Source organism: Rhinatrema bivittatum, chromosome 2 (assembly GCF_901001135.1).
Source record: "Rhinatrema bivittatum chromosome 2, aRhiBiv1.1, whole genome shotgun sequence".
NCBI lineage: Eukaryota > Metazoa > Chordata > Amphibia > Gymnophiona > Rhinatrematidae > Rhinatrema > Rhinatrema bivittatum.
This window is the reverse complement of record NC_042616.1, coordinates 691,616,685-691,640,329: the sequence shown is the minus strand read 5'-3', so window position 1 is coordinate 691,640,329 and position 23,645 is coordinate 691,616,685. Positions and strand designations below refer to the sequence as shown.

General features: G+C 46.8%; 1 protein-coding gene across 2 annotated transcripts in view; it reads left to right on the top strand.

Annotated features, from left to right (window-relative positions):
- Positions 1-23,645, top strand: part of RMDN1 (regulator of microtubule dynamics 1) — a 127,478-nt gene that overhangs the window by 64,362 nt on the left and 39,471 nt on the right. For both annotated transcript variants that reach the window (XM_029591611.1, XM_029591612.1), the window contains 2 exons: positions 9,173-9,228; positions 18,836-18,923. In XM_029591611.1, coding sequence (XP_029447471.1) covers positions 9,173-9,228; positions 18,836-18,923 — 144 coding nt within the window. The remainder of the gene's footprint in view (positions 1-9,172; positions 9,229-18,835; positions 18,924-23,645) is intronic.

Sequence of the window (23,645 nt, the reverse complement as noted above, 5' to 3'; positions counted from 1 at the left end):
GTGGGATTACCTGCAGGTCCTGGGAACCATGGCCTCCACCATCGATCTGGTCCCGTGGGCCTTCGCGCATCTGCGTCCTCTCCAGAAGGCCTTGCTAGCCTGGTGGAAGCCGGTGTCGTGGGATTTTCAGGCGGTCCTTCCAATTCCGAGACCAACCCTAGTCAGCCTTCGCTGGTGGCTGGACCCTCATCACTTGGCTCAGGGAGTGTCCCTGGAGGTCCCGGACTGGCTGGTAGTCACCACGGATGCCAGCCTAGTCGGCTGGGGGGGCGGTCTGACAGGAGAGCTCAATCCAGGGTCAGTGGACGACGGATCAAGCACGGTGGTCCATCAACCGGCTGGAGACGAGGGCGGTTCGCCTAGCATTGAAGGGTTTCCTCCCATTGGTGCACCATCTGGCAATCAGGATTCTCTCAGACAATGCGACCATGGTGGCATACATCAATTGCCAGGGGGGGCACGAGAAGCCATCACGTTTCGTTGGAGACCGACAAGCTGATGGAATGGGCGGAACTCCATTTGCTGTGCCTGGCAGTCTCCCACATTGCGGGTGTGGACAGTGTGCAGGTGGACTTCCTCAGCCAACAACACTTAGATCCCGGAGAGTGGGAACTCTCGGAGGAAGCAATGCATCTGATAGGTCGTTGGGGGACCCCACACATGGATCTCATGGCCACCGCCGGAAATGCAAAGACCTTTCGCTTCTTCAGCCACAGAAGGGAGCACGGCGCGGAAGGAGTCGATGCTCTAGTCCTACCGTGGCCACGTTAGTGTCTATTGTATGTCTTCCCCCCGTGGCCCCTAGTGGGAAAGGTTATTCGAAGGATAGAGGCTCATCAGGGTCCGGTAATTCTGGTGGCGCCGGAGTGGCCCTGTCGGCCGTGGTTCGCAGATCTCCTCAACCTGGCGACGGAGGGCCCGCTATGGCTCAGCCACCTACCGCGTCTTCTCCGTCGAGGGCCAATATTTTTCGAGGAGGCAGATCGCTTCTGTCTTGCGGCTTGGCTTTTGAGAGGCGCAAGTTGAGATGCCGCGGGTATCTGGAGGCGGTCATATCGACTCTACTGCGGGCACGCAAGATGTCCACTTCCGTTATTTACGTCCGGGTGTGGAAGGTCTTTGAGGAGTGGTGCATGTCACATGCCATTCAGCTGACCCATGCCTCGTTGGCGCAGATTCTCTCGTTCCTACAAGCGAGTCTGGATTTGGGACTCTCCTATCACTCGCTCAGGGGTCAGGTGGCGGCCTTGGGGGCTTTCCTTCACAACGGGAACGATTTGATACTCTCTTCCCATCCGGATGTCCTGCGTTTCCTCAAAGGAGTCAAGCACCTGAAGCCTCTGATACGACCGCCTTGTCCCTCATGGAATCTGGACCTGGTACTCCGTGTCCTCAGTGGTCCACCTTTTGAGCCTCTTTGTGCCGCTACCCTCAAGGACGTCACCCTCAAGACCATCTTCCTGGTAGCGATCAGCTCAACGCGGCGTATTTCAGAACGTCAAGCGTTATCCTGTCGTGAGCCATACCTCCGATTCATGGCAGAAGGGGTTTCATTACGCACGGTACCATCCTTTCTACCCAAGGTAGTCTCAGCCTTTCACCTCAACCAATCGGTAGAGCTGCCTTCTTTTTCCTTGACTGATCCCAGTGACCTGCGCAAACTAGATGTTAAGCGATGTCTGATGCACTATCTGGAGGTCACGAATGATTTCCGTCTCTCTGACCACTTGTTTGTTCTTTGGTCGGGACCTAAGAAGGGGTGTATGGCCTCCAAACCGTCCATCGCCCGTTGGCTGAAGGGAGCGATCGTCGCTGCATATCTTGGAGCAGGTAAGCTCCCGCCGCTTGCGGTTAAGGCTCACTCCCTTCACTCTCAAGCCCCGTCTTGGGCAGAGAGTACCGCGGTGTCCGCACAGGAGATCTGCAGGGCGGCCACTTGGAAGTTGCTTCATACTTTTGCGAGACATTATCGCCTGGACGTTTGGGCGCCGACGGGCGGTTCTTTCGGGGACAGGGTAATTCGAGCAGGGCTGTCTACGGCCCGCCCATAGTAGGGAAGCTTTGGTATTTCCCACCGTCTGGACTGATCCTGATACGTACAGGGAAAAGAAAATTATTCCTTACCTGCTAATTTTCGTTCCTGTAGTACCATGGATCAGTCCAGACACCCTCCCTATGTCTGGGGAATTGTTGTGGGACACCCCTGCTTGCCTGTCTCCTCATGTTCAACTCTGTGCTTCCTGGTGCGCCAGGACCTTTCTTCTCAAGGTTCTGTTCGCATGTTCTCCGTTAGGGTTTTTGGCTAATGCAGTTGCGGGTTTTTATTTGACAACCGTTATTGAGTGCGTTCGTTACTTGATCCCTCTGTCTCTTCTCTTCTTGGCTTTGTTAGTCTACTTACTGAGAATTGAGGCAAGGGAGGTGAGGTAATATAGGACCTCCCCTAGAAGTTTTTGTTCTGACTCCATCTGCTGGACGGGGGACATAACCACTGTCTGGACTGATCCATGGTACTAGAGGAATGAAAATTAGCAGGTAAGGAATACTTTTCTTATTCTTACCTGCTAAATTGCTTTCCTGGAGTTCTACCAGAACAGTCCAGAGTTCCACCTCTGTTCTATTCATCTGTGTATTGTTCAGAGTACTATGAGTTTTGGTGGCCTTCTCAGTAGGAGGGTTCATCAATTGGAAAAATGTTATTTTTGTTTGATTGTTTTTTACCTCTGCTTGAAGGGAGGGGGGTGCTTTAGGAAGTTAATACTAAAAGCCTACAGGTGGCATAGTTCCTTATAAGGCTGCTTCCAGCAAGGTTTTCATTTCTCTCTCCGTTAGCTGGTAGGGGAGAAAAACCCATGCATCTGGACTGGTCTGGTAGGATTCCAGGAAAAAAAATTAATCAAATTTTTCCTGTTAGTATTTTTTCCCAACCAAAATTACTGGCTTTGATGCCCTGATCTAACCCCATTCCTTGGAACATTCCACATAATGTGGGTAAAACTACCTGCTTAGAGGCTGGGCAATTTTCAAAAGTACATTTCTGCATGTAAACTGTTTTACTGGTAGAAATGACTTTGAATGTTGGTCTCAGAATGCAAAAATGCTAAACATTTTTAAATGTAAATTTTATGCCGAATTTATGCAAATATGCTGCAGACTTTCAAAAACTTTCCCACATACATAATTTAGCCCTAAAGCACTGCAGGTAACCGGAGGCTCTGCTTATATGGATCAGGTTTTCATAAAGGTGTAAAGGAATGGATTTAAGATAAGGATTATGTTTTGCAGGTAGTTGATATTACTGTTTTAATTTTTCTCTCTCTTTAGCTAAAATAAATAGTATGGCAAAAATAAAATAATGCCCCCTACTTTATTTTTTAGTTGAAACAATATATTTTTCAAATTATTAGGTTTTTTAAACATTCTGTGATCAGATTAGCTGTATTGGACTATGAAAGAGTGCGCATGTGCCAGCGTTCTTTTGAAGAGATCACTATTAGTGATGGTACCGCAGCAAAGAAACATGAATGTGGATGTTTGAATCTCAAATATGGTAACATAGGAGGATACATTTTTTGAAAGATTTTTAGATTCCGAACTGCAGGCCTTGTCTTGCTGGAAGCTGTTCCGTCAAGTGACTCCATGAGCAATACAGCTGCATACTGTTCCTTCTTTTTTGCCAAAAGTGGTCTCCAATTTTCACTTGAATCAGTCCATTTTCCTGCTTTCTCTGGATAAGGAAAGAGATGTGGAGGAATATTGCCCGTTGCGACCCTTGGTGTCAAGAAACTTATTGTGAAGTATCTGGAGGTTTCTAAGCCTTTTTGAAAGACAAGATCGCCTGTTTGTCCTCCATGGTAGGAGTAAACAGGGCGAGCCGGCTTTGCGGCCTACAATAACTTGCTGGATTAAGGAGGTAGTCACAGCTGCGTATGTGGATGATGAAAAGCCATTACCTAGTCAGGTTAGGGCTCATTCCACTAGGGCTTAGACAGTGTCATGGGTGGAAGTTAGATTGTTGTCTCCCGTCGACATTTTCCGAGCTGTGACATGGTCCTCCTTACACACCTTTTCCAGGTTTTATTGTCCGAATGTGCAGGCCTGGGAGGATGCAATCTTTGTAAGTGTGGTTTTGACAGCACCGCGAGTAGCCTCCCGCCCTATTCGGGAGTAGCTTGAGTATTCTCACTGGTTTTGAATTCATCTGCTGGACGCCAAGAAATGAGAAATTACTACTTACCTGATAATTTCCTTTTCTTTAGAAAAGACAGATTAATTCAGTTTCCTGCTCTTGGAGTGCCCCCTAGTCTTTTTATTATCCGAAAGATTAAATAACCGATTCACATTTACCCGTTCTAGACCTCTCATATCCCCCCTCAGCCGTCTCTTCTCCAAGCTGAACAGTCCTAACCTCTTTAGTCTTTCCTCATAGGGGACCTGTTCCATCCCCTTTATCATTTTGGTCGCCCTTCTCTGTACCTTGTCCATTGTAACTATATCTTTTTTGAGATGCGGCGACCAGAATTGTACACAGTATTCAAGGTGCGGTCTCACCATGGAGCGATACAGAGGTATTATGACATTTTCCGTTTTATTCACCATTTCCTTTCTAATAATTCCCAACATTCTGTTTGCTTGTTTGACTGCTGCAGCACACTGAACCGAAGATTTCAATGTGTTATCCACTATGACGCCTAGATCTCTTTCTTGAATGGTAGCTCCTAATATGGAACCTAACATTGTGTAACAATAGCATGGGTTATTTTTCCCTATATGCATCACCTTGCACTTATCTACATTAAATTTCATCTGCTATTTGGATGCCCAATTTTCCAGTCTCAGAAGGTCTTCCTGCAGTTTATCATAATCTGCTTGTGATTTATCTACTCTGAATAATTTTGTATCATCTGCAAATTTGATTACCTCACTCGTTGTATTCCTTTCCAGATCATTTATAAATATATTGAAAAGCACGGGTCCCAGTATAGATCCCTGAGGCACTCCACTGCCGACTTCCCTCCACTGAGAAAATTGTCCATTTAATCCTACTCTCTTTCCTGTCTTTTAACCAGTTTATAATCCATGAAAGGACATTGCCACCTATCCCATGACTTTTTACTTTTCCTAGAACCCTCTCATTAGGAACTTTGTCAAATGCCTTCTAAAAATCCAAATTCACTACATCTACCGGTTCACCTTTATCTACATGTTTATTAATTCCTTCAAAAAAGTAAAGCAGATTTTGAGGCAAGACTGGCCTTGGGTAAAGCCATGCTGACTTTGTTCCATTAAACCATGCTTTTCTATATGTTCTGTGATTTTGATCTTTAGAACACTTTCCACTATTTTTCCTGGCACTGAAGTCAGGCTTACTGGTCTGTAGTTTCCCGGATTGCCCCTGGAGCCCTTTTTAAATATTGGGGTTACATTAGCCACCCTCCAGTCTTCAGGTACAATGGATGATTTTAATGATAGGTTACAAATTTTTACTAATAGATCTGAAATTTCATTTTTTAGTTCCTTCAGAACCCTGAGGTGTATACTATCCGGTCCAGTCGATTTACCACCCTTCAATTTGTCAATCAAGCCTACCACATCTTCCAGGTTCACTGTGATTTGGTTCAGTTGATCTGAATTATCACCCATAAAACCTTCTCCAGAGCGGGTATTTCCCCAACATCCTCTTCAGTAAATACAAAAGCAAAGAAATTGTTTAATCTTTCCGCAATGGTCTTATCTTCTCTAAGTGCCCCTTTAACCCCTCGATCATCTAACGGTCCAACTGACTCCCTCGCAGGCTTTCTGTTTCGGATATATTTTTAAAAGTTTTTACTGTTGAATTTTTGCCTCTACGGCCAACTTCTTTTCAAATTCTCTCTTAGCCTGTCTTATCAATGTCATACATTTCACTTGCCAGTGCTTATGCTTTATCCTATTTTCTTCTGTTGGATCCTTCTTCCAATTGTTGTATGAAGATCTTTTGGCTAAAATAGCCTCTTTCACCTCACCTTTTAACCATGCCGGTATTTGTTTTGCCTTCTTTCCACCTTTCTTAATGTGTGGAATACATCTGGATTGTGCTTCTAGGATGGTATTTTTAACAATATACACACTTCTTACACACTTTTTACCTTTGTAGTTGCTCCTTTCAGCTTTTTTCTAATTATTTTTCTCATTTTATCAAAGTTTCCCTTTTGAAAGTTTAGCACTAGAGGCATGGATTTGCTTACTGTCCCCCTTCAGGTCATTAATTCAAATTAAATCATCGGCTCAGTGTGCTGCAGCAGTCAAAAAAGCAAACAGAATGTTAGGAATTATTAGGAAGGGAATGGTTAATAAAACGGAAAATGTCATAATACCTCTATATCGCTCCATGGTGAGACCGCACCTTGAATACTGTGTACAATTCTGGTCGCCGCATCTCAATAAAGATATTGTTGCGATGGAAAAGGTACAGAGAAGGGCAACCAAAATGATAAAGGGGATGGAACAGCTCCCCTATGAGGAAAGGCTGAAGAGATTAGGGCTGTTCAGCTTGGAGAAGAGACGGCTGAGGGGGTATTTGATAGAGGTCTTTAAGATCATGAGAGGTCTTGAACGAGTAGATGTGACTCGGTTATTTACACTTTCGAATAATAAAAGGACTAGGGGGCATGCCATGAACTTAGCAAGTAGCACATTTAAGACTAATAGGAGAAAATTATTTTTCACTCAACGCACAATAAAGCTCTGGAATTTGTTGCCAGAGGATGTGGTTAGTGCAGTTAGTGTAGCTGGGTTCAAAAAAGGTTTGGATAAGTTCTTGGAGGAGAAGTCCATTAACGGCTATTAATCAAGTTTACTTAGGGAATAGCCACTGCTATTAATTGCATCAGTAACATGGGATCTTCTTAGTGATTGGATAATTGCCAGGTTCTTGTGGCCTGGTTTGGCCTCTGTTGGATACAGGATGCTGGGCTTGATAGACCCTTGGTCTGACCCAGCATGGCAATTTCTTATGTTCTTCAGACTCCACCCTCTCCACACCACCTCCTTCCACAGCATATGAATCTGTGCCTCCGGAATGGACCTCTGGGACAAAGTCATGTTTCAGAGTAGCCCGGACCATTCTTCCATCTCAGTCAGTTGCACCTCACATGGTTGTCCCTTTCCTGTCCGGTGCTTGTAACACTTAGTCTGGGCTAGCTTGGCCTTGACAGCCAACCTGCTGTCGTGCCAACGGTGCTTAAGCTGTTCCACTGGCCTGGTGGTCATTGACAGGCTGCTCACGTTCTTTGTGATGCTCTCACATATCTTCCCATTCACCTTAGTGGAGGACTTCTGAAAGAAGTGCGCAGTGTACGTTTTGCTAACCCACTCCACCAGCAGTTTCTTCTCCTCTTCATAAAAGTGTACCTCTCTTGCTTCCGTTTCTCCTCTTGGTTACTAGTTCCTCCTCATCCTCTCTTTCAGCAGATTGAAGTGGATCCCTACCTCCCTGGTCACTACACACTCTTACAGCTCCCATTTCCCCTCCTGCTCCCCTTGATTTGGCACATCCATCTGCCTTCTTTTTTCCTCCATTCCTACCCCCAGCTGCATCCTTAAACTCACACACACCTTTTTCTCGCCCCATCTCCCCTCCCTGGCTACTCTCACCCGACTCAGTCACCACACTCCTCCTACCCATTTTGTCCTCGCCCATCTGTCACGCTTATCCTCACCCTCAGGTCCCCTCCCCCCCCCCCCGCTCCATTCTCAGACCAGGCACAAACACTCAATCCACTCTTTCAGAAACCTAGAGAGCCAAAAAACAGATGTAAAGACAAGCGATTACAAACCAGCAGATGCACGCCAAAGCTTCAATCACAGACAAAAGATAAAAGGAAGGGAAACAGCGAGGAAAAAATGAGCAGCACAAAAAATATCCCTCAGCAATCGCAAGTAATAATGCCAAATCCAACTGCCACAAACCAGCTCTAACCAACTCCTAACAACACCCACACAAGGTACAGGAAAGGCAGGTTTTAGCATGAAAGGGGGAGGGTCCCTGAAAAAATAACGTCTACTTTAAAAATGTATCCCACCAAATTTACCTGCACACAATTACACCTGCTCTTATGTGTATGGAAAACTAGGAAATTGTTTGAAAGTGTGTATGTAAGTGCAAACCTTTCCCCAACTCTGATCCTAGGAATGCCTCTGCTCAGGCAGGGTAAACTTGCTTTTCACACAGGATGTATGCAGATTAGTTTATGCATAGATCGGGTGGGTAAAATTGTAAAAGCCCATTTTGCTGGGTACACCGCACTCCTTTATTTGTGGAAACAGCTTTTAAGATTGCCCTCCCTATTTGGACATCTTATTTATTTATTTATTTTGATGTATTTATATTCCGCCTCTTCCATTTCATGTACAGGGAAGTTTTCTGAGTCTTTTAATCGATAAACAGATTTTTTTTAATTAATTGCTTTGTTGTGGAGGGAGAATGAATGACTGAAAAGAGTTAGTAATGTCAATAGGCCTTAGACTAGCTTTAGGAGGGTCATGGTTCCACAGTTGACTAGGCTTCCACCTTAGAGAGGCCCAAGCCGATAACACCACGAGCAACTCAACCCAACACAGTGAAGAGCAGGTACGAAGGGACTTGGAAGGCGTAAGAAGAAGAATATCCTGTAGATCAATTAAATCAAGATTATGACCAAGAACAAGTTGATTTTGAATTGGTGCAGAACAGAATACTTTTTTAAAAATAAATAAGTTCTAGAAAAGGTTTGAAGACTTGCCTGATATCATTTGCTGGTTAAATGGATTGTACTGTGTATGGGGTAAGGCATTTTCTATTTATTGTTTTTGACTGTTTAATGAATTTTATATTATTGTTATATATATATATATATTTTGCACATCGCTTTGGGCAATTTTTATCTGGAAAATGATTGATAAATACTAATAAATGAAAATGCTCAACACATTAAGAATTCCTACCTGCAGTTGACAAATTACACTGAATACCAAAAAGAGAAGACTACTATGTCATTTACTTTTGTCTTACTTTTTAAAATGCAGATACTTTAAAGAAAATTGAACAGAGTATGATTTTAAGGACCTGATTCACTAAGGCTTTTCTCCCTTTTTGTATCTATGGGAAAAGATCTTAAATGAGGCCCTAAATATTGTCTTTCTCTCTTACTAGAAAGCTATTGAACTAAACCCTTATGATGCTACCTCATACCATCTAATGGGCCTTTGGTAAGTAATGTTAGTTTTCCCGACAAGTTAGCCTATACCAATAAAATCTCTTATTTTGCTTTTTTAGTTGAATTGTATATTGTGGTTGCCATACTGATCCACTTAGATACTGTACATAAAGATAAGTTATATATTTTTATTTAATATTTTTATCTTATTTATAATTTTTTGTGACTAGTTTTTGAATGTTGTACTCTCTTTAGCCGGTCAGAACAAAATGTGTTTACAATGGTGATTAAATTCATTTGTTTAGACATGAAGGATCAAGAAATATGAAGCAAACAGCAGTTTGCAGCTCTAGAAGAAAGTGATAATGAATGAGGAAACTAATGGCTCTGAGTCCCTTTGTTTATTTCTTGTCTTATGGGCCATTTTTAAAAATTTTTAGGAAAGTGGCATACAAATGTGAAATAGAATAGAATGTTCTGGGTAGTCTTGAAATTCCCTTTTCATAACTCTGATCATGAAGTCACTGCTGGAATGGTTTGGGCTGGAAAATTGTGCCCTCCCGCCCCCCGATGGGTCATCTTATTCTTCACTGTGCTGTAGGGACCAGTGATATTTGCTAGCACAGTTTACCAATCTTACAGGATTTCATGCTGTTTTCTTCATTTTGAAATTTGTTTTTCTTATCATCCAGTCAAACCAATCCAGATGAATGGGTTTTGACCAGCAGATGGAGACAGACACGGACAGGTTCATTGACGTCATCCCTTATAGGCATCCATGCTGACCTCAGCCTGCCAGTATTCTCTCTCTTCAGAAGATAGTAGGATAGCATTCCTTGCCATGGACTAAGGCCTGATTAGGTTCGATAAGAGGATCAAATTGTAGAGGGTGGCTCCTAAGGTGAAAGACAAGTTCTCCCTCCTCCTAGTTGAGCATAGCCCTTGGGCAGCTCCTGAGGTGAAAGACTGGTTACATAGTAATGATGGCAGTGGAAGACCAAATAGTCCATTTAGTCTGCCCAACAAGTTTCTTTTGGTAGTAACTGCTGCTCCTTGCAGGTTATCCCTAAGCCTTTTGTTAAGGATAGGAATGTTAACAATCAAAACTTTGAAACCCATAACAAAATTTATGCTAGCAGCATTTTAATAGGGTGAGCAGCTTTTCTTGATAATTTAGACAATGGTGCTTGAACGTGTTTTGCTTTTGGATTTGGCCATAGAAGCAGCCCAGCGTTTTTTCCCTAATGTCTGTGTATCAGTATCCTGGACCATAAAAGTCAGTGCCCAGTGTTGGCTGTCATCTAAATCCAATTTCCGTTCCCCTGCCCCCTCCCCCCCACCATCGAAGAGGAGAGTGATGCTGCAGTTGCGTCAAAATCATATAGGTTAATTAGTTAAGGGTGGTAATTCCCTTGCCTTCTGTTAGGGGTAGTAGCAGCCACTTCATGCTGGTTACACCCCCCCCCCCCCCCCCCATGCACCCTTTTCTTCATTTCCAACTCTAGCCTTTAGGTATCCACAGTGTTTATCCCATGCTTTTTAAAATTAATTTACTGTTTTTGTCTTCACCACCTTTTCTGGAAGGGCATTTCAGGCATCCACCATCCTCTCTGTGAAGAAATATTTTCTGACATTGGTTCTGAGTCATTCAGTGGAGCAGGCCTGGGAGGTTTAGGTGTCCCCCCCGGCATCCCCCCTCCACCTGGAGACAAGTTTTTTTTTCTCAGTATTGTACTGTTTGCATAAACTTCCAAAAAAAAGAGAAGGAAGTCAGCACTGAAGAAAATAGGAGATATTGAGACCTGTTGGTGGTAGTGTTGGTCTGCAGAGGATGGAGGGGTGAGTCTTTTTCCTCCCTTTAGTTTCTCGGCCATAACGGTGGGCAGAGTTACAGCTGCAGCTGTAGAGCATGGAAAGAATGCTATGCTCTACTACAAGGGTCGGTGAAACTTTGCTGGTTTTGTACAGAGGAAAAAAGGATGAATTGCACTGCTGTTTCTGAGGCTCAAGGAGTGGGGGGGAAGGTGCTTCAGTAGGGCTGTCCAGGCAGTCTGTTCCTGCCAGGGCACATGAGTCCTATGATGGGAACAGCAGCCATTTTAGGAGTGTGCAAGATGTAAAGGAGCTGGAACCTCCTTTTCTTTTTCCCGCGTAGCAGCAGCCCAGTGGTGCAACTTCACTGGCAGCTAATATGAAAGATGCAGTGACTCTTTCTTCTTCTATGGTGGCTTCATCTTTCACCTGGGCTTCAATTTCCAGAGAATTCTGCATGCAATGTGCCTTTACTATGGGACAGAGTTCAGTCTCACAACCCACTCCAGGGTTTTCTAAACCAGTGGAGGCTCCCAGTGATAGAAAATGATCCAGAAAAGAGAGGCTTTCAGAGGCAGAGGATTCTCTAAAGGAATTTAGAACCCTCCGAGATGCTGAAAGTGAGGAAGTATTGGACCTGGGAGAATTCCCTCTGAAGGGAGTGGATGGCTTTCCTGTGGTCTGTCTCTTTCATAAAGAAGAGCTTCCTTCCCTGATAAATTCAGCTTTGAGAATTCTAAATATTTTGGAGGAAAAGGTCAAAGGTCCCAGCTCTCTAGAGAACCCTACTATGGTCTGTCTAAGAAGACCCTCTAAATCTTTTTCCCTGCTTCAGGCAGTGAAGGATTTGGCTGACCTTGAATGGGTTTCTCCTGAAGCAAATTTTAAAGGGGGATACTTGTTAGTCCAAGTTGTTTCCCTTGGTGGTTCAAGAAAAGGAGATGCTTAGGTTTCCTAAGGTGGATGTGCTGGTTTGTTTGGATGTACAAGATAGGAAAATTGAGGAGATGTTAAAGCAAGGTTTTGAGGCCTCTAGCATGGTGCTACTGATTTCTGATTGTACTGTTAAAGCAAGGTCTTGTTTGCGTCTCTCTAAGCACATACTAGAGGAAGTGTTCAGGAGCTGGCGGGGTAGTTATAGAAGAGACGTCTCACCTTGAACCGGGAACGGCATATTTAGCTAATGACTTCCGTTCCTTTAGTGCTTAAAATATGAGGAGATTGATTTCCATAATATTTATTTAAATTCTTTTACTATACCGATGCTCAAGACCAAGTCTTATCGTACCGGTTTATAATGGAACTGGGGGAAACCAATTAACTATATAGAAGGTAAAGTTACATTAAACAGGGAGCAAAATAATAATAATAATAGCAGCTAGAAGACTGATAATGATTGTGAACTGGTCGGCGGATTCCATCTTCAAGTCATATCTGACCAAACTCTCCTGTAAATGGGGCTTTGTTATTTTGGGGAAGATATTGAAAAGGTGGCCAAAGTCTGGGTGGACTCTAAAGTCCTGAGGCTTCCAGAGCACTGGCCAAATTATCTAGCACATTCTGCTCAATCATGGAATAGATTCAGGACATCGGAAGGTTCAGGATCCTCCCATACTTCCCAATGAAGGTTTTCAGGACCCAGTGTCTGATACAGGAGATAGACAATCACCAGTTCATATTAGCATAGATTGGTGGGTCTTGGAAAGAATACAAAAAGGATGCACTCTGGAATTTTCCTCTCGTATTTCAGATGTTTTTATGACTTCTGCTTGTCATTCAGTCAAGAAGGAAGAGGCAGTAAGAGCAATACTCTACTGGGATTAAATATTTAGCACACTGAAAATGTAATTTAAAATAATTTTATTCCTTTTGTGGGCAATTCTGACATTTCCCATCATCATATCTGATATTGATAGAGTTAATAATTTGATCAGTGTTAATCAGATTTTCTCTCTACTACAACCACATTCCATAAAGTAAGTTATTCTGCCTCTCCTCCTACCCATTAATCTGTGTCCATTCATTCATAATCTTGCACATTTAACTATGCCTTCCTCTACGCCTAGTGAGAGACTTCATTTGAACTTAAGTGACATTGAATTAGAGACTTGGGTGATGACTGTGAAGATACAGGCATCTGGAATATTATTTGTAACCTAGATTTCTCCTAGGGCAAGCAGGATGGTAGTCCTCACACATGGGTGACATCATCGGATGGAGCCCGGCTTTTGCCTTCTGTGTGGTTGATTCTCAGTAGCGATGTCCTTTGGTGTCTGCCGGTCATCGATCGCTCGCCAGCCGCCTTTTCATCATGGCATCAGTTTTTCATCAATGCCCCCAGTGCCCTCGGACTAGGTCCCTTACGGATCAGCACAAGGTGTGTATTCTTTGCCTGGGGGCATAGCACGAAGTCCGGGGCTACTGGTTTTGCTATCAGATGATCCCTAAGGGCTGGCATCCCTGCATTGACAAGATGGAGAAGCTGTTTGGGTTCAGGAAGTCCAAGCCCTTGACACTGGCACTGGGGGCATAGACGCTGATATTGCACGGAGAGCCAATGTACACCGATCCCTTGGTGTCCAACCCTCCTGGCCCTCTGGTGGAGAGGGGTGCCGGAGATCGGTCTTCATTGGCCTCATCTCACTTGAGGACTTCGGGATTGTCTCCTTCATCCTCTGCACTGGAGAAAGACTGGGCCGAGCACCATGGGAAATCCCGAAAACCACTACCAGTCTCCATCCTTGCACGTTGCCAGGCTTGAATTGGCACCGGTGCCTGCTGTGATGCAATCAAAGTGATCCCACGGTGAGGAGGTATCGCCCTTTATGGAGGTTGGAGGCATTCTCCACCAATTCTGGTGCTGGGTGCTGATTCCCCTCGGGGCATCTGGCTAGGTCTCCTCCTCCTCAGGCTGTCCTGTCCTCAATGACCTTCGAGAACGCAGGGTGCAGTTGGCGGTTGTTCAAGCCCTGCAGGGCATCGAGCTGCTGGCCCCACCAGTGCCAAAACCTGCCCCTTTGATGTTGGCACCACTGCTGGAGCGCCTCGATGCTCTGCTTGGTATTCTTCCCATGCAGCCGATGCCGGTTGCCAGGGTGCCATTGATGCCTCACGGCCACCTCCTCCCGATGCTATCCCCATTGTGCCACCTCCTCCCGATGCTATCCCCATTGTGGGGTCCTCTGAAGAAGAGGAGCCATCAAGGCCCTCAGTTCCTGCTCTGGGTCCTTCGGGACCCTCAATGCCTTCAGTGCCCAAGCCATTGGGCCTGGGAAGGCCTCCCCCACAGGCATCTCCAGGCGATCTTAGCGATGATGACGCCCTTTATGACCCATGGGGGGGCGATACCTCCAAGTCTTCTTCCGATGACTCTGGTGACCTTCCCTTGGACCTGTCTCCTCCAGAGGAGTGGTGCCGGTCCCCGCCTGAGGACTTAATCTTTGCTGGTTTCGTGCAGGCCATCGCTGAGGCCATTCTGTTGCAACTTCTTACGGAAGAGAATGCCAGACATGAGATGCTGCAGGTACTCCAGTTTGTTGATGAACTGCAGGAGGTGGTAGCAGTTCCTGTCCATGAGATTTTCAAGGAATTGCTCGTTAGAATTTGGGAATACCCCATCTCTGTGCCTCTGGTGAACAGGAAGGCTGATGTAGTGTATTTGGTCCAGCATGCTTATGAGGTTTGAAAGGCATTGGTTGTGGTGAAGTCTGCCCTTAAGAGGGCCAAGTGCTCTCATACCCACGTCGCTCCCCCCCCCCCCCCCCCCCCCCCCAGGATGGGAGCTCAGGCGCTGGATACGCTAGGTAGGAAGGTGTTTCAGGGTGCCATGTCGATTGCCCGGATCACATCCTACCAGTTTTATATGACACAGTATTCTCGGAACCTCTGGAAGCAGATCCAGGAGCTGACTGATCGCCTGGCTCAGCAGCAGCAGGACGCCTTTTCAGCAGTCATCCAGCAGGGTCTAGAATGTGTCTAGGATGGCCTGGCTTAGGGCCTCAGACCTCTGCCCAGAGATGCAGGAGAGGCTCGCAGACCTGCCCTGTACTGGCGGCGATCTTTTTGGTGACAAGCTGAGGGATGCTCAGTTGAAGGATCATCATGAGACCCTGCAGCATCTCTCGGCCAGAACATCAGACCTGCCATCTTTGGCCAGGAAGTCCTTGTGTCAGGGACCAAGGAGGTCCTTCTAACACCAGAGGAAATACTATCCTCCTGTTTCTCACACTTGGGCCCAGTGGGTAGGCTCTAGGGGCTGTTCTAGACACCACTGGACCCCCAGACCTCAGCTGGTGCCCTAGGCCAGTCCCACTACGGGGTTTTGACTGGCTGTGAGGGAGCGTAAGCCTACTGACGGTACCCTCAACGCAGGACCCTACAGTTGGCGGCCAACTACGGTTCTTCCTGGACTGTTGGCCCAGCATTACATCAGACCAGTGGGCTCTGTCCATCATTCTAGACCCTGCTGGATGACTGTTGAAAAGGCATCCTGCTGCTGCTGAGCCAGGCGATCAGTCAGCTCCTGGATCTGCTTCCAGAGGTTCCGAGGGTACTGGCTGAACTTTCTGGGTATCCCTCCGGACTCTCCCCCTTGCCCCTCTTGGAGTCAGTCCTCACATTAGGAAATACTGTCGGTAGTGGTCGCCACCCTTTAGGGCCAGGGCAGTTGAGCTCGTTTCGCTGAATCAGCGGGGGCGGGAGTTTATTCCCGATATTTCCTGATTCCAAAGAGAACAGGGGGACTCCATCCCATTCTAGGCTTGAGAGCCTTGAACAAGTTTCTAAAAAGAGAAAAGTTCAAGATGTTTTCTCTGGGCACCCTATTTCCTCTCCTACAAAGAGGAGATTATCTTTGCTCCCTGGATCTAAAAGATGCCTACACCCACATCGAGATCTTCCATGCTCACAGGAAGTATCTGCAGTTTGTGGTCAGCGAGCAACATTTTCAGTTCAGGGTGTTGCTGTTCAGCCTGGCATCAGCCCCATGTGTCTTGACCAAGTGCCTGGCCATGATGGGTGCATACCTCCTCAGGTTGGGGGTGCATGTGTTCCCCTACCTGGATGATTGGCTCGTCAAGAGCCCCACACAGGAGGGAGCGGTACGGTCTCAGCGCTTGACTGTTCGGGTGTTAGAGTCTCTGCGGTTTATTATCAACCTCCCGAAGTTGCATCTCGACCCATCACCTCAGTTGGAATTCATTGGTGCCAGGTTGGACATGGCTCTGGCCCGAGCATATCTTCCCTGCGATCGGGCACTTATGTTGGTGTCCATTGCGGGAGTGGCCCATCAGAAGCCGGCAGGTTATGGTACGTCGCATGCTATGTCTTTTGGGACACATGTCCATGGCTGCCCGTATTACTCCCTTAGCTCGTTTGTATATGCATAGAGCTCAGTGGACCTTGCAGTCCCAGTGGCAGCAGGCCACCCAGGACCTCCATGTCCGCATCCGAGTTACTCTGCCTCTCCAGGACTCCTTATCTTGGTGGGAGAGTCTGGCCAACTTGGAGTAGGGTTAGCCTTTTCAAAGTCCCCCTGCCCAGATCTGTAGTCCCCAAGTTGGACTACAGAGGTGTCCAGCCTGGGGTAGGGTGCCCATGTGGAGGGGCTCCGCACCCAGGGCTTGTGGTCTGCCCAGGAAGTACTGTGTCAGATCAACTTCCTGGAGCTCCGTGCGATCCGGTAAGCACTCTGGGCGTTCAGAGATCTGCTGATTCTGATCCAGACCGAAAACCAGGTGGCAATGTGGTACATCAACAAACAGGAAGGTACAAGGTTGTTCCTCCTGTGCCAAGAAGCCGATAAGATCTGGTCTTGGGTTCTGTCGCAGGGTATGGTTCTTCGAGCCATGTACCTGGCCGGGACGGAGAATGTGGTAGCGGACAGGCTGAGTCGAGCCTTCCGACCCCACGAGTGATCCCTGAAACAATAAGTGGTGGATCGGATATTCTGCCTCTGAGGGACCCTGGACATAGATCTGTTCACATCCCTCTGCAACAGGAAGGTGGATCAGTTCTGCTCCCTGTACAGGGTGGATGGCAAACCAGCCTTAGATGCCTTTGCCACCATTGGGGCAAGGGCCTTCTGTACGCATATCCTCCACTTCCCCTGGTGCTGAAGACACTCCTGAATCTCCTGATCCTCATAGCCCCTCGTTGGCCGAAGCAGATCTGGTTCCCGCTCTTGCTGGATCTTGCCCTCCATGAGCCAATCAGTCTGGGGACCTCCCAGACCTCATCACGCAGAATCGGGGGACGCAGCACCATCCCAACCTCCGGGCCTTGACCCTGACGGCTTGGATGTTGAGAGGTTGATTCTGCAGCCCCTCGGCCTCTCTGATGATCTCGAATGCTGGTGGCTTCCAGGAAGTCTTCCATTAGGAAGTCTTATGAACTGAAGTGAAAGATGTTTTCTGTGTGGTGTGAGCACATTAGCCTGGATCCATTCTCCTGCTCTATACCGAAGCTGCTTGATTACCACCTACACCTTTCGGATGCTGGCTTAAAGACCAACTCCGTTAGGGTGCACCTGGGTGTGATCGGTGCCTACCACTGGGGTGTGGATGGTTCGCTCATCTCTGTGCAATCCATGGTGGGACACTTTATGTGGGGCCTGATTCAGCTGAAGCCTCCCCTGCGGCCTCCTGCTGTCCTGGGACCTCAATGTGGTGTTGGCCCAGCACATGAAGGCTCCTTTTGAGCCACTACATTCTTGTGACCTCAAGTACCTGATCTGGAAGGTCATGTTTTTAGTCGTGGTCACGTCAGCGAGCAGTCAGTGAGCTTCAGGCCTTAGTGACATACCCACTCTACACGAAGTTCTTCCATGATAGGGTGATTCTGCGTATTTTCATCTTAACCAGTCAATCGTACTGCCCACCTTTTTTTGAAGCCTCAATCGCACCAGAGCGAACTGGCTATACACAGTCTGGATCGCAAGAGAGTCTTAGCCTTATGTTTGGAGTGAACAGCAGGCCGTAGGCAGTCTCCGCAACTTTTCATCTCTCTTGCTAGGAATAGATTGGGAATTACTGTTGCTAAGCAGACACTGTCCAATTGGCTGGCAGATTGCATCTCAGGCGGGATTGCAGCTTGGGGGGCCATGTCGAGGCTCATTCTGTCAAGCCATAGCAACTTCAGTGGCCCACTTGAGAGCAGTCCCCATGGATGAGAACTGCAAGGCTGTAACGTGGAATTCTCTCCACACTTTTGCCTCTCACTACTGTCTGGACAAGGATGGCCAACATGATAGCAGCTTTAGTCAGTCTGTTCTCCAGAATCTCTTTCAGCTGTAACACCCAACTCTTCCTACCTATGGCCTTTTTTTCAGGTTCAGGCTGTCTCCCTCAGTTACCAACAGCACTATTGTTGGGCCCATTGGCACGTGGGTTAGGTGTCTGTTGGTCTTTGTCTTTGGGGACACCCTGCAGCTAGGGATTCACCCATGTGTGAGGACTACCATCCTGCTTGTCCTAGGAGGAAGAAGAATTGCTTACCTGTAATAGGTGTTCTCCTAGGACAGCAGGATGTTGGTCCTCATGAAACCCGCCCACCACTCTGCAGAGTTTGGTTTCTCCTGTGTTTATTTTATTTTTTCGTAATTCTATGTTACGAGACTGAAGAGAGGACCCCGCTTGGACGTGTGGAATATGGCATGCTGGGTATGCTCAGTGTGCAAGTCAAAGTTCTAGAAACTTTGACGTAAGTTTTCCTTGCAGGGTTCCATCTGATGATGTCACCCATATGTGAGGACTACCATCCTGCTGTCCTAGGAGAACACCTGTTACAGGTAAGAAACTCTACTTAATTTGTGATGCATTATGTTCACTGAATATATATCCTTCCTCTAGGTGTTGGTCTTTTGCAAGTCTTTCATGGTTTCAGAGAAAAATGGGAGCAATGCTGTTTGCAACCCCTCCAACATCTACTTTTGAGGAGGTAAGGTGACAAACTCATTCTTTTAGAACTCAATAGAGATGTTGGGTTTTATTATTTCATCTTTCCCAGGTATGGCAGCCTCCCAGCGTGGATGTGCAGGTACTGCTAATAATAGGCGCTTGAGGCACCCAGCTGAGGGGCCACCACTCAATCCTATGGCCTATACATACCTTTGGCCATGGGTTGTTGGGTGGATGGCAGGTACCCTCTGTAATAGCATTGGCCTTATGGTGGATGGGCAGTGGGGATGGGTGGCTCCTTTGTGCAGTGCCATCAACTGATGTGGCCTCTCCCAGTTGGTCCAGTGGCAGTTGTAGTGAAATCAATTAGCTATGACCTGGCACCAGACTAAGGGATTGGCTGAGAGGCGCCACGAAGTGATGTGGTAGGGGAAGACAGGACCGGCGGGAGACTTAAATCCTGCCAGATCCCGTGGCTTGGCCTCTTCCTTCTTGGCTCCTGGGTGAGATATTTTCCTGCGGTCAGCAGCCGCCTTTCCCACTGCGCTGGCAATCGGGTATGTGAGGCGTAGAATTAAATGTGGCCAGCTTCAAACATTGTATCGTTAGCGCATATATAATGTTTAAAAACAACAACAAAAAAACCAGAAGAGGCTACTTCCTCTCTGCTGTAGCCTCTTTATATATTTTTTTTTAAAAGGGGGAAGGGATAAGAAGGCTGCCAGCATCTACAATTGCAGGCTAAAATAAAATTTAAAAAAAGCTAGCAAGGAGGGCAACGGTAAATGGAACCTTCTCTGAAGAGAGAGCGGTTTTAAGTGGTGTACTGCAAGGATCTGTGTTGGGACCGGTCCTGTTCAATATCTTTGTGAGCGACATTGCGGACGGGATAGAAGGTAAGGTTTGTCTTTTTGCGGATGACACTAAGATCTGCAACAGAGTGGACACGCTGGAAGGAGAGGAGAGAATGAGACGGGATTTAAGGAAACTGGAAGAGTGGTCGAAGATATGGCAGCTGAGATTCAATGCCAAGAAGTGCAAAGTCATGCATTTGGGGAGTGGAAATCCGAATGAACTGTATTCGATGGGGGGGGGAAAGGCTGATGTGCATGGAGCAGGAGAGGGACCTTGGGGTGATAGTGTCTAATGATATGAAGTCTGCGAAACAATGCGACAAGGCAATAGCAAAAGCCAGAAGAATGCTGGGCTGCATAGAGAGAGGAATATCAAGTAAGAAAAGGGAAGTGATTATTCCCTTGTACAGGTCCTTGGTGAGGCCTCACCTGGAGTACTGTGTTCAGTTCTGGAGACCGTATCTACAAAAAGACAAAGACAAGATGGAAGCGGTACAGAGAAGGGCGACCAGGAAGGTGGAGGATCTTCATCGGATGACGTACGAGGAGAGATTGAAGAATCTAAATATGTACACCCTGGAGGAAAGGAGGAGCAGAGGTGATATGATACAGACTTTCAGATACTTGAAAGGTTTTAATGATCCAAAGACAACGACAAACCTTTTCCGTAGGAAAAAAATCAGCAGAACCAGGGGTCACGATTTGAAGCTCCAGGGAGGAAGATTCAGAACCAACGTCAGGAAGTATTTCTTCACGGAGAGGGTGGTGGATGCCTGGAATGCCCTTCCAGAGGAAGTGGTGAAGACCAGAACTGTGAAGGACTTCAAAGGGGCGTGGGATAAACACTGTGGATCCATAAATTCAAGAGGCCGCCAATGAAGAGTGGGGGACTCGCCAGAATGATGGCTACTGCCTGGAGACAATACCCTTATTCAATAAACATACACATGGTTACTGTGACTCCAACATCACTCTAAGCTTCAACAGCAAGAGGAAATATGGAAAAAAGGATTTGCACTCACAAAGAGGGGAGTAGCTGGCTTGTTACGGCGGTTACTACCCCAAACCAAATAAGCCTGATACTTCACTTTCAATGCATATCCAGCATAGTTCTCTGCTTCAACGGCAGGGCAGAAGAAAAACTGATACTTCACACATCCAACAGAGCTCTCTGCTTCAACGGCAGGGGAGAAGAAAAAAGGGTTCGCACTCACAAAGCGGGGAGTAGCTGGCTTGTTACGGCGGTTACTACCCCAAACCAAATGTGCCTGATACTTCACTTTCGATGCATATCCAGCATGGCTCTCTGCTTCAACGGCAGGGGAGAAAGACTGATACATCACGCATTTCCAGCATAGTTCTCTGCTTCAACGGCAGGGCAGAAGAAAAACAACCAATAAGGGCTGTATAACATTGTCTGGGTAAAACAAATAAGCATGGGTGTAGCTTGCTTATTGCGGCGGTTACTATCCCTACTACCCCTAACTAATCTAGCTAGATATTTCACTTGGATGCAGCTCCATCACTGCTCTCTACATTAATGGTGGGGGTGGAAGGGAAATAGAACCAAGAGCTAAGAGAAACAGATAAGTATGAGAGAAAAAATGTATGAGGCTTGCTGGGCAGACTGGATGGGCCGTTTGGTCTTCTTCTGCCATCATTTCTATGTTTCTATGTTTCTATCACATGCAGCACCACCTCTCCTCAGACCAGCATAAAAAAAATGGCATAAAAAGTTTTTTAGAAATTCAATAATACTTGAGCTTCGCTGGGTTGATATGGGGGTAGGAGGCTTCTTGCAGTGTAACTGCCTTTGATGTGGTAGGCCACGGTTTGCCACGAATGCCCTGTCTGTCAAACCCTTCAGCTGTGGCTCAGCAGGCCTCAACATAGAATGCCCATCGGATAAAAATTTGAAGGTCCCGACTCCACGGCTCACCCACCTGTTGGTGTTTCTGACCAGCAGGGAGCTGGAAGCTGACGGGGGTGAGATAGAGCATACGTGCCACTAAACAAGCACGGGTCAACTAGCTCTTCTCAGAGAGAAGAGAGAGAGGTGGCAGTGCAAGGGCATTGCCTCCTACTGGACAAGTCCAATTGGTTTCAGAGACAATATCCAAGAGTCGGGAAGGAAAAGCATGGGGAAGGGATGGGACACGGGCAAAGGCTGTTGGGGTGGAAGACAAACCCATGAAGCACTTGGAGGGCCCCGGCAGTGAAGCAGCACCATCATTTCTAGCTGAGGTGGCCATGCCGCAAGACAGGGCCACCCATATCACAAGTCTGCCTGATGCGGATCCCGTCGCACCTCTGAATCCAGGTGAAGACCACTCTTTAAACGATGGGGATGCACCACAGCTGAGGTCCACATCGCGGTCCCCTTCAAAGAGGTTTTGGAGAAACCCTAACTCTCCATATAGGTACCACGAGGAGTACAACTATAGGCGATATTAAGAACATAAGAACATGCCAGTGTGCTATAGCCACAGATAGGTAGATCCCCGAGTTATAGCCCTCATGCTGGATCATCTCATTTGAGGGATCACTATTACTTACCTTGCAGGCACCTCCTGTCCTGGTACAATTACAGGGACTAATCCCCTTATGGAAATCATAGGAGCTTCCCTAAATATGGAGGATATTCCCATCACTATTCCCATACCCACCATAGTTATTACCGTTATAGCTGCAGATCCCTGTTTACTAACATGCAGCGCATGGGAACCCCTGTACTGCCTGCAGACTCAACTGTTGTCATCCTGCCAGGTCTAGTGATGGAATCATGGTGCAAGCTCGATCCCCAAGCGTTGGTGCTCCATTGTTGCCAACAGCATCACTGCCAGCTTCAGTGACATGAACAGGACAGGACGAGTCCATGTCTCTCTCAGCAGGCAATCCTATGCAACCAGGCTGCCGCCAGATGGACAAGTGTGCAGGTCGCAGGCAATATTCCCTCTTCACTTCCAGAGTTTCATCATGCTCTTTGTCCTTCTCTGCTAGTTCATCTCGGTCCTTCTCAGTTGCAGCTAAGCTGGATGGTGCAGTTACATCGGTTCTGTCAGGTTGCCTGGGGTGGAGCAGAAACTCTTGGAGATGGTGTCAGTCATTGCACTACCGCATCAGTTACAGACACAATATAGATATTTTTCGATTGTTAGAAGAGCATAGGAAGAAAGTTTAGACTAGGGGCAAGAGAAAGCGGGAAATGGATGCAAGTAAGCTGCCACAGAGAGAAATTGTCAATTGGGTGCGTGCCTTTCCTTGAATGGCCTCCGTGATTGTCAGCATAGATCCCACCATAGTACATTCCCTATTGAGCTACCTGGACTCCATTACAAGGAATATTGTGAGTTCTTGTGGCTTAATTATGACGAGACCTTTCGTGAATGGTTAGCTGACAAGGGCTCCACATCTTGGGCTATACATGACATCGGCCTCTGGTTCACTAAAATGACAGCCAGAGCTTTCGACACCAGGGCAAACCCACTTCCCTTTTGGAACACTAGCAGGCATGGGGGATCAGTCAAAGTGACCTCAGGTCCCAAGTGATGTATGCTAGAGATGTAATCAAGGAGCATGTTCAGTAGCAGATTGCAGATACAAGCATGTTTGTAACCGGTGCGCTGCCCCTCACCTGGTCACTAAATTCAGCCAAAAGCATCACAAATAGTGAGAGTGACCTTACTATTCCCCTTCTCCAGTGAAGTGGCAGTGAATGATGCTGTGGTTGGCACGCTACCCCAATAGGGCGACAGCTAATATGATACTGAGCAGTTTCTGCAAGGATTTTGTTATTCTTCATGTGGGTCATTTGCACACTGGGGCAGATGCTAGCATACCCTCTATGTGTCAAATCGCCAGCATCATTCGGGAGAAGCTGGTGAGGGAGGTTCAGCTTGGTTGCATTG